General features: G+C 42.1%; 1 protein-coding gene across 2 annotated transcripts; it reads left to right on the top strand.

Moving 5' to 3' along the window:
* Positions 1-1,746: 1,746 nt before the first annotated feature.
* Positions 1,747-10,115, top strand: CHML (CHM like Rab escort protein). Of its 2 annotated transcripts, XM_006041066.4 has the most exons (3): positions 1,747-2,179; positions 4,085-4,170; positions 6,367-10,115. In XM_006041066.4, exon 3 carries the CDS (start codon positions 6,699-6,701, stop codon positions 8,652-8,654), a length of 1,956 nt encoding a protein of 651 aa, XP_006041128.3. In that variant the 5' UTR covers positions 1,747-2,179; positions 4,085-4,170; positions 6,367-6,698; the 3' UTR covers positions 8,655-10,115. The 2 variants fall into 2 exon arrangements, with proteins under 2 accessions (XP_006041128.3, XP_044798993.2); XM_044943058.2 differs by lacking the exon at positions 4,085-4,170.
* The last annotated feature ends 1,559 nt before the right edge of the window (positions 10,116-11,674 follow it).

Here is an 11,674-nt window from a genome sequence, read left to right as displayed (position 1 = left end):
CATCTCATCCTCTGTCAGCCTTCAATCTTTCCCAGCATCAGGGCCTTTCCCAATGAGTGAGTTTTTCACATCAGGTGGCCAAAGTATTGGAGCTTCAGCTTCAGCATCAGTCCTTCCAATGAATATTCAGGACTTATTTCCTTTAGGAATTAAAGATAATTAGGAATTATCTGCCTTATTTATCTTTTAAAAAATTTTATGTATTTATTTTTGGCTGTGCTGGGTCTTCACTGCTGTGTGAGCAGGGGCTACTCTGTAGTTGCAGGGCTCAGTGGTTGTGGTTCCCAGGCTCTGAAGCATAGGCTCAGGAGTTGTGGCACACAGTGTTAATTGCTGAGGCATGAGGGATCCTCCCTCACCAGGGATCCAACCCTTGTCTCCTGCATTGGCAGGTGGTTCTTCACCACTGAGCTACCAGGAAAGCCCTGCCTTATTTTTCTTAATGCCACATTTCACAACACTACATATGTACTTAGTTGATAATTGTCTGTTCTCCCAACACCACCACAATGTAAAGTTTATGAGCAGGGACTCAGCACCAATGAATGAATGAATGCTTTATGGAAAAATATGAGTCCTTCTTCATTCATTCAACGAATATTTACTGAGACCTTACTGCAGACTAGACAGTAAACATAGTCGACATTAAATATATAGAACTTGTTAAATGGTTGCATAAATCTAAAATACAAAATTACATGTTTTTTTGTTTGTTTGTTTGTTTTTAAGAAGTGGTTGGGTTAATCTTACAGGTAACTCCAGACTGGAAACCTTAAGGACAAATTAAGATTTTGAGGGCAGAGCACACTGCCCCTCAGCTATTGCTCGATGTACCATGATGGAGAGCCATTCTGCCCTGACGATTAGACCTTAACTCCAAAATACTTGTAATGGGAGTTCACAGACCCTACTCATTCTCAACCCATCTTTTGAATAGAGGTGGGAGGAGGCATACACCTTCGTGGAGGGCAGGTCCTTTGCCCTTGAGCAGACACTGTGCAGGCCAGCGGTGCCCAGGACAGCTTGCGGGTCTGGATAGTGACTGCATCCTCCTTGGGCCCTTTTGTGGCTTGCGTAGAGGCAGTGGCACAGCCCTGTAATGACTTTTCGGTTCACGGACCTGTGTTTAACTTGCTATCTATTTTCACAGTATAAAAGGTCAGAGGAAGGGCTCTGCTTCAGAGACCACCTCTGCACGTGCTAGATGTGATGTGGAGCTGGAAGGTGGCCGTAGTGAGGGCCTTAGTGACTGGGTGTATCCATTTTTACTGCAGGGAGGACACGAAGGACAATATGAGCAGGCCTGGGGTGCTGCCTGGGTTTGCATTAAATGTGCGACACCATTTGGCAGCGGTTCCTAACAGCTTCCTGGAAGGAGAGAAGCCAAGGCTAGGGGTCGCTCGTGTAATCCCCTCGTGAGCACGTGGTGGGCCAGAAACCCATAAATGCTCCTGAAGGAGTGAGTGAGTGGTGAACGCCAAGAGGTCTTCCGGCTGGGCTGGGGGAGGGGTGGGGATGCGAAGTGAGGAGCCACCGTGGTCGATCTCCCTTCCGGCTCTCACGGACTGGGAGGGCTGGAGCCAGCGTACAGGTTGGGGAGGGAGAAAGGAGCCAAGTGAGCTCGGACTCCGTTAAGACTGCGACAGGGGACGGAATTAGGTGGTGCGCCAGGATGGGCGGGGCTACAAGGCGAGTTGGGGCGGGGCCACAGCGGCGGGAAGGGGCGGGGTTACGAGGCGCGCCGGGGGCGGGGAAAAGGTCCGGACCCGCATCTAATACCATCTAATGCTCGGGGCGCCCTGCGCCCCGCCCGGAACCGAGCGCGCCGGCGCCCATAGTGCCAGCGGGGAGGCGCGGCGGCGGCTGGCGGAAGGGCAGGGTAGTCAAGCCTCACCCTGCCTGTCAGCGAGGGCGCCTACGAGCGCGTGGTGTTTTGCTTGGCTCTGTGGGGCTTCCGGGCGTGGGCAGCAACCTGCTAGTGCTCGTCATCTACCTCAAGTTACCGCGGCTCCGCAGCCCCGCCCGCCTCCTCCTGCTCCACGTCAGCCTCGGCGATCTGCTACCGTCCGTCCTCCAGGCCGCGCTGGCTTTCGCGTTCCCCCTGAGGGGCAGCAGGGTGCGGGGGGGCACCACGATCGGCGAGTGGGACAACGAGTGGGCTTCAGCAGCAGTCTGTGAGGTGAGTGGTCGGGGTGGACCTCCTTCCCGCTCCTGCTCCCGGCCCCGCCCCCTCCCGCTTCGGGACGTCAGCCTCGCGGCGGGGCTCCCCTGTGGTCACCTCCCCACTGACCTCTATTCCTCTGACCTCCCCTCCTCCCCAGCCTGACTTTTCCCTCGTGACCTCACCTCTCCCCCATCTCGCCCCCTCCGCGCACCTCTCCTCCTCCCCCGCTGACCTCGTCCTCCTGCGCTCGCTCACCTCCCACTTGCCCTGTGCTCACCAGGCCCCACGCCCACCCAAACCCCAGCCTGTCTGCAAGCCCCCGCTCCCCGGTGGGCCCAGTTCCTCCATACCCCATCTCTGGTCGCTGTCCTGCTCATCTACTTCTCTGCTTTCTGTCTCCTCATTTAATTCAACAGGGCACGAGACAATGGCTTATACACTTTGAGAAAAGAAATTAAGGGCAGTGGAGTTCAGAGATTCAAGGAAAACGGTGATTGATTTGTGAAAGTTGGAGAGGGTGATGAGATCTAATTCCTATATTAATTTCCTAAAATGAGAGGTAGAAACTTAACATAGTCGCGATGTGTAAATTCTTTTTAAAAATTTGCCCATTAGCAGTTGTAAACCTTTGACTGCTTCCTAGGAAGTGAGATAGTTTTATTCAGGTCCTCAGAATGCACACTGGCATGTACCCTATTAGCTATTTTTTCTGTGTTTTCTTCCATATAGTTTCCAGCACACGAAAGCCTCTGGTGAGATTGCAAATGGATGAGAGAATATCAACTCAAAATGAACATATAATTAGCTGTGAAACCAATAGGTTTCATTAAGTAGAACTTGATAATACAATACTCTTAACCCAGATGCAAGATTTAAATCTCACTAACACTTGACATTTTGAAGGATGAACCACCCAGCTGTTTCATTGAAGACATTATTTTCTAAGCTTGGAAAAGAAATTATCATTTTGTATGTGCTCCAGAAATTTCATTTGTACAAAAGTTTGAAATAGAAATGTATATTTCTCAGGTCTTAAATTTCCTTAAAAAAAAAAAAATCCTGAAATTCATTGATAATTCATTGCTGCTTTTATCTTGGCAAGTTTACAAGAATAAAATCGTTGTAGCATTATCAAGAGTATTTTCTTATTCACCAGCCTTCTATGTGATGACAAACCCGCATATTATATTTGTTATGATTCCTTTTTTATATGTTGAGGGACACAAGAAAATGTCATAGAAATCATAATTTTATTTGATTGTCTCAATGATTCTAATATTCTACTACTACCTACCCCTTCCCCAGTAAGCATTTAAAGTTCTTATCTTCAAGAAGTGCATTTTCTGTGCTGGGAAATTCAGTTTCTATCCTAACTCAGTGCCTGGGAGTTTGGAAACAGGGGTATGTTGAGTTTTTTCTTAGTACCAGCATTTGTTTTCTTCCTCGTCCCAGTTTTTTCTTAGTACCAGCATTTGTTTTCTTCCTCGTCCCTTCTATCTTGTGGCCTCACCCTACTGTATCTCCTTTTCTCTTCCATCCTTTTCCTCCCTCATCATCCCTGCTCCATTCCCACCCCAATCTGAAAGGATTTTCTAAGACTGCTAAAAATGTTCACCACACAGTATTTTGCCTGACCACTACTCTCTTTTTCTGGGCATTTAGTTAGTGCTTTCAACAATGACTTTAACCTGCCTTTAAGTTAGAGGTGGAAACTCTGGGACAGAACGTTCTGAGTCTTGTTCAAGCCCAGGGAGACAGGTCAATAGTGGATTATGATAGAGCTGAAAACATTTTTGTTGTTTAATCGCTAAGTCATGTTTGACTCTATTGTGATCCTGTGGAATATAGCCCACCAGGCTTCTCTGTCTATGGGATTTCCCAGGCAAGAATACTGGAGTGGGTTGCCACTTTCTTCCCTAGGGGATCTTCTCAACCCAGGGATGGAACCTGTGTCTCCTGCATTGACCAGCGGATTCTGGAGTAAATTCCAAACATTGTGCTTCTAGGTAAGAGTTAAAGATAAAGAGAGGGAGGGTGCTTTCCTCATTGTTAGCCCTAAGCAAGAACTAACTAACCCTGGAGTAGTGAAGGGCAGGACATTCTAAAATATCAAAAGTGACTGCTTACTACAGAGGCTTCTAGAGAGGCTGCTCTGTCAAATGGAAAGACCACTGGCCTGATGGTATGAGCATGGGTCCCACTCAATCCTGTGGCTAACCCGTCATGTGGACTCTCCCAGTCACTTAATCTCTCCAGCCATCAGTTCTCTTACCTGGGGTTACAGGGTAATTGAGCTAAATGTTCTTTAAGGTTGACCTGTCCTGCCTTGTGTTACGAGAATTCCTTTGATAACCTGTAGGTTAGGAGGTGGCTGGTTTCAGCACTTATGGCTTATATCCTCTCTTACTCCCAAACCTCTGCTATATCCCCTTTTAAGCCAAAAGTAGGTACATACTATGGTTACGCTTCTTCGCATACCCTCATGGGTTCTGTCTTCCTCTCCACACTCTGCAGGAAGAAAGCAGAATAAGTAATTCACATATATATATATGAGTAGGCCAGGCAACCACTTCATTCTGTGCTCAATTCCTGGTTTCTTAGAGAGTGCTGAAAGCAAGTGGAATCCCTAGTATTCTTCAGGCAGAGGCTTTGACCAGACAAGACTATGAAGATTGCCATCTCATTTAAACTGAACTGGCAATTCAGTGAATTAGTCACTTTAAGTTCCAATTGAATGGCTTGTTATATGGGTATCCAGGATAATTAGTCATCTCAGCCTAGGCAGACCCAGTATGCACTGATCTAGGTTTCAGTAAGTGTAGCAGTAGGAAAAATCAGAGCTTAAGAAACTTACTCTTACCATACAATGATGAGTGATAGAAAGGCCATCAAGCATGTGGTATGTGTAATACTTCAATCAAAGAACTTCCAGGTGAGTTTGCCTTTCAGCCCTTTGGCTATGGCACCCCTGGCAACACCTACCACCATGCAGGTGTTCTGCACATGGAATACAACCAGAATGATGCTACAGATTAACAGGAGAGACTTTCTTTACTACCACCTCCTACCCCTTCAAAAATAAGAACAACAAAAAACATGCTAATCTTGGCAGAGGATGTTTAGACAGACCTTCATCTTGAGATGAAGAGATTCAGTCTCAGAGCTAGGGTCTCATAAAATGCATGTCACCCTATGGTGACGTGGATTTTAGAAGCTGTACTTCAGTCACTCGGTTGTGTCCAACTCCTTGTTGACCCCATGGACTGCCAGGCTTCCCTGTCCTTCTCTATTTCCCAGAGTTTGCTCAAACTCATGTCCATTAAGTCAATGATGCCATCCAACCATCTCATCCTCTTGTTGTCTCCTTCTCCTCCTGCCCTCAGTCTTTCCCAGCATCAAGATCTTTTCTGATGAGTCACCTCTTTGTATCAGGTGGCCAAAGATTGGAGCTTCAGCTTTAGCATCAGTCCTTCCAATGAAGTAGATATTATTTTATATTGCAGTGTTTTAACATATGGACCCAGGACTTTTCCTTTTTAACTTACACCTAAAAAACACACCTGTGCATATGCACATTTATATAAGGATTTCTTACAAATACATTTTCAGTAGACTAATTCTTTTATATACCTAAACATTTTAATATGCTATTGAATTAATCCTTTTCTGATTATAGCAGTGGCCCATTCAATTGAAATAGTCTCATGTTGTTCCCATGAGAGCCTAAAGGTGGGTGGGGCATGAGAAAGTCTTCTGTTCATTTGTCTTAGAAGCATCCACAGACTGTATGGGCCACAGAAATATGCATAATCACAGCAGCGTGCACATAGTATATAGTATGTTTTCATAAACACAGTGGAGCCACCTGTTCCTTGCAATTTAATCTCCTAGTTGTGTACCATTTATTCAAATACTTAAAACCAAAAGTTATAGAATTGTATTACACTAATTCTTTATTTTTGTGGGATGTTGTTATATCCGTTCTTCATTGTTGAATTGTCTGACTTGGAGGAGTCTATATCATCTGCTTATTTTCAAGAAGTTAGAAAACATGTGAGAAGGCATGTAATGACTTGCTTTAGTAGAATCTTATGTCCTGATATCAAATTGTGCTCCATAGGATTATAATTATTGATGCTTGAAATTATTATTCTCTTAGTATTGTTAATAATTGTATTCTTTCTTGAATTTTCTCCTTTCAGAGCAGAATTCCAGTCACAAATGCATATGTGATACATTTTGACATTCACTGCTAAGATGAAACACAGAAATGAACACCATATACTTGTTTTATTATTCTCAGATATGATTAGATGTACTTTATCATGGTTTTATGCTACTGACCTATAAGAAAATAATACTAAAACAGGATAGCAGTTGAATACCTGGGACCTGCAACTTCAGTATTTCTGGGATGATCTGTACTATCACAAGGAGAGATTTTATTACAGCGTAGTCACACCTTCTCTGAACCCTCAGCCCAGATTCATACACATTTTCTTCATTAGAAGTTGTCACCAGACACTTTTCCAGGATGGCCAACAGTCTCCCAACAGAATTTGATGTGATAGTGATGGGGACAGGTCTGCCTGAATCCATCCTTGCCGCTGCATGTTCCAGAAGTGGTCAAAGGGTTCTGCATCTCGATTCAAGAAGTTACTATGGGGGAAACTGGGCTAGTTTCAGCTTTCCAGGCTTGCTGTCCTGGTTGAAAGAACATCAGCAAAACAGTGACACTGAAGAAGAAAGCCCTGCTGCATGGCAAGACATGATCCATGAAGCAGAAGAGGCCATCCCTCTTTGCAAGAAGGATGAAACCATTCAACACGCCGAAGTTTTTTGTTATGCCAGTCAGGGCATGGATGGCCATATTGAAGAGCTTGATGCTCTGCAGAAAAATCCTTCTTGTGTAGCATCTAGTACCCTCATAAAACCTCTGGATTCTGCATGCCTGTCTGAGGAAACACACTCATCACACATTACTAGCTATGAAGTGCCTACACAAGACACTCCAAAAAACAATGAAGAAATAACTGATACGGCAGAAACTTCTGTGAAAGAAGAATATTGTGGGTATGATACTTATAAACACACAGTTTCCGATGGCACTAAAGATGAAATCAAACCTGTACTGGAAGACAACAGCGTGCCACCAAAGAGAAAGAGGATTGCTTACTCTCAAATAGTTAAAGAAGGCAGGAGGTTTAATATTGATCTGTCATCGAAGCTGCTTTATTCTAAAGGACTGTTAATTGATCTGTTAATCAAATCAAATGTTAGTCGTTATGCTGAATTTAAAAATGTCACTAGGATTCTTGCATTTCGAGAAGGAAAAGTAGAGCAGGTGCCTTGTTCCAGAGCAGATGTCTTTAATAGCAAAGAGCTCACTATGGTTGAAAAGAGGATGCTAATGAAATTTCTTACATTTTGTTTAGATTATGAACAACATCCTGAGGAATACCAAGCTTTCACACAATGCTCATTTTCAGAGTACTTGAAAACCAAAAAATTAACCCCCAGCCTCCAACATTTTATACTTCACTCGATTGCCATGATGTCAGAATCATCTTGCACTACAGTAGATGGCCTTAAAGCAACAAAAAACTTTCTTCAGTGTCTTGGACGGTTTGGCAACACTCCCTTTTTATTTCCCTTATATGGCCAAGGCGAAATTCCCCAGTGTTTCTGCAGGATGTGTGCAGTTTTCGGTGGAATATATTGTCTTCGCCATAAAGTACAATGCCTTGTAGTTGACAGAGAATCTGGAAGATGTAAAGCAATTATAGATCACCTTGGTCAAAGGATAAATGCTAAATATTTCATTGTGGAAGATAGTTACCTGTCTGAGGAAACATGTTCGAGTGTGCAGTACAAGCAAATATCCAGGGCAGTGCTCATTACAGATCAATCTGTCCTAAAGACAGATTCAGATCAGCAGATTTCCATTTTGATAGTACCTCCGGTGGAACCAGGAGCACATGCTGTCCGAATCACTGAATTGTGTTCTTCAACCATGACATGCATGAAAGACACCTACCTGGTACATCTGACCTGTTCATCTTCCAAAACAGCAAGAGAAGACTTAGAATCAGTGGTGAAGAAATTATTCACCCCATATTCTGAGACAGAAGTAAACAAGGAAGAACTTCCAAAGCCAGGACTCTTGTGGGCTCTTTATTTTAACATGAGAGATTCCTCGGGAGTCAGCCGAAGTTCATATAATGGCTTGCCTCCCAATGTTTATGTCTGCACTGGGCCTGACTGTGGACTCGGAAGTGAGCATGCCGTCAAGCAAGCTGAAACACTCTTCCACGAGCTCTTTCCAAGTGAAGAATTCTGCCCCCCACCTCCAAATCCGGAAGACATTTTCTTTGACGGTGATGAAAAGCCATCAGAGCCTCTTGGAACCAATAATATAGTAATGGCCAAACTAGAATCCTCTGAGGGAAGCAAAAACCTAGATAGTTCAGGGAAGCACCTTCAAAATTAGAAAAAAAAAAAAAAACAAACTGGAAATGCTACTTTGGGCCTTCATCCTGGCATCAGAATATTCTCATTTAAAGGACAGTTTTCCTGTATGAGTAATTAGATGTGGTTATATGATGAATGCCATGCAGATGTTGTCTATAATTCTCTTTGTGACTTTCAGTCATTGGATGCCTTTGTTAACCTATCAATGACTGATGTATTGGTTATTGGACTTGTTTTTGTTTCAGAATGGGCTCCATGACCCAGAATTAGCTTTAGTTTAGTACTGGGTATATATGTGAGCGTTCCGTGTTAGCAATGGTGCTTAAAGGAAGATGATATTATATCTGCTGATGATCTTCAAATTTTATTATTGTCTATAGAACGGTGATATTTAAGGAATATTTAAATTATTTTTACAGCTATTACAGTTGCTGCCACCTCTGAGTAGTGAAACACACACAGAGGAAATTACGTGGGTCTTTTGTTTATAATATAAACATACAGATATGGTGGCAGCAATAGCAACTAATGCAAGTGCCAATGTGATAAAATATGTTTGTAATTATTGGAGGAATATTTTGCATGATCTTTTATTTGTGAAGGTGATGTTTAGAATGCATCTTGCAGTTTAATTCTCCTGCTTGACCCTTGTAACCAATGAGGCAGTGATGTCATCCCAGTCTTATACATTGGAAAGAGTCAGAGAGTTCAGTTAGTAGTTGCAAAGCTCATTCTTGGGAGGTTTGGTCCAAAGAAAATCTAGGGGGAAAGATTAGTTCTGGTTCAATACTTGAGAAAATTTATGCAGAGCACTGCTCTGGCACCTAGAAGAAAAGAACTTCTAAGTAATTCAGGCTAAAGAAAAAATAAACTGCTCCAGGAAAAGATATTTCAGAATGCCTGTTCTGAAACTGCTAAGGAGAAACTGGGTGAAGCATTTTTAACCTGGGAATACAGATGGTTTTAAAAATCCATCTGTGAGTAGATTTCCCAAGATTTCACAATGAAAGTGAAGTATACCATTTTGTTGGCCCCACCACTTTAATTAGTAACACTACAGTTGTTAGTAAATCAGAGGAAGCTTTACCATGCCCCTTTGGATGTGTCCCAGCAAGTAACAAGGTGGACGCCTTCATAATCAGCTCCTGCCTCTTAGCTGTTATCTAGAAGATAGAAACATTTTTTTCCAGAACCACCAGAAGTTATAAAGCTGCTTATATTCTAGCAGGGCAAGCTTGTGGAACTGTCAGAAGAAGTAAACTTCCTTCCTAAGTCACCATTTCCATTACTCAGACAGAGAATGATAATCGTATAGGAAATAAGCCCTTTAATTACGATTTTTTGCCTGGGAACAGAGCATTTACTATGTGCTATGCACTCCAGTACTCTTGCCTGGCAAATCCCATGGACGGAGGAGCCTGGTGGGCTGCAGTCCAGGGGGTCGCTAGGAGTCTGACACCACTGAGTGACTTCACTTTCACTTTTCACTTTCATGCATTGGAGGAGGAAATGGCAACCCACTCCAGTGTTCTTGCCTGGAGAATCCCAGGGACATGGGAGCCTGCTGGGCTGCCGTCTCTGGGGTTGCACAGAGTCGGACACGACTTAAGCTACTTAGCAGCAGCAGCAGCGCACACTTATTGTACTCTCTCATTATAGTTTCTCAACAACTCTGTGAGGCAGATAATACATTTTCAGAGAGGAAATAAAGATAGTAATTCACTCTGATTTGTGGCAGAGCCAACATTGAAATCCAGGCTTTCCTGATTTCAAAATCTTTCAACTAATGTTAACTGTTAGAAGAGTGTAGGTACTAAAGGAGAAAGAAAAGATTACTGGCTCATGAGAACCAGTCTAGCATTGCTAGTGAAGCAAAGTAGGCAGACATCTTAGCTTATTACTGAGTCAGAGAAATAGGAAAGTAAAGATTAATTAAAAATACATGTAACTTAGAGCTATGACTCTTACTGTAGTAGAATTCGTCTAAGCTTTAACACAATTACTCTTAAATTTACCTTTTGATTATGATGTTATAAAAAGTAACATGTTACTAGGGCAAAATATGCTCTAAATAGACTTTTGTTGCTCTTCTGTATGTGAGAAAAATGAAACAAGAACAATTTAAGTAAATTTCAACTTACTGAAGTAGACAAATCATGAATTGATATTAATATACATATTTTGAATCTAGCAAATCTGTTATTGGTTGGCTTCTAGGCTTATACTTATCAAAACAAATGAAATGTCTGAAATAGACCTAAAAATTAGTTATTAAAATGTAAAAGAATTTGAGATGTTAAATTAAATGGAAGTGAAGGTAATCCAGACCTATTGAAAATATTTTAATTTCAATATGAGGAATATTTTTATTCATAAGAATTTGAGAATATCAGTGAGATGTTGCAAAAGATGATAGAACCACAGTAATAGAAACAGGAAAATGTTAGATAAAATAAGTGTTTTAAAAACTAAGAAATGAATTTATTACTTTCCTACTTGAATACAAATAAATTGGAAATAAATTATTACCAAAGAAAAGCATTTTAAAAATTAGAGGAGAGTATAATTTTCTTTTCATCCTTTTTTTTTTAAAGATTTATTTTTGATGTGGACCATTTTTTTAAAGCCTCACTGAATTTGTTACAATATTGCTTCCTTTTTATTTTTTGGTTTTTGGCTGTGAGGCATATGAGTGGGATCTTAGCTCCCCAACCAGAAACTGAACTCACACCTCCTGCACTGGAAGGAAAGTCTTAACCACTAGATCACTAGGGAAGTCCCAACCTAGTATAATTTTCTGACAAACCCATTTTACTCTTATGGGCTTATTGGTGAACTTTTTCAAATGTTCAAAGAATAAATAATATCTATGTACCAGAAAGATGGTATACTGACACTTGCATTTTGAAGTTAATATCGCCTCAGTACTAGGAGGAAACATTTTGAAAAGGGTCTCATCTGAACAAATGCAAAATATTAGCAAATGAAAAATAGTTATTTACTGTCACTCAGAATTATGCGGTTAGTGTTCAACAGAAT

This window comes from Bubalus bubalis, chromosome 5 (genome assembly GCF_019923935.1).
Source record: "Bubalus bubalis isolate 160015118507 breed Murrah chromosome 5, NDDB_SH_1, whole genome shotgun sequence".
Taxonomy (NCBI): domain Eukaryota; kingdom Metazoa; phylum Chordata; class Mammalia; order Artiodactyla; family Bovidae; genus Bubalus; species Bubalus bubalis.
Note: the sequence above shows the minus strand (reverse complement) of the source record. Positions and strands in the feature narration are given on the sequence as shown.

What these genes read in the sequence shown, in the direction of transcription:
- CHML (XM_044943058.2), top strand. Translation starts at nt 6,699, where the DNA reads ATGGCCAACAGTCTCCCAACAGAATTTGATGTGATAGTGATGGGGACA.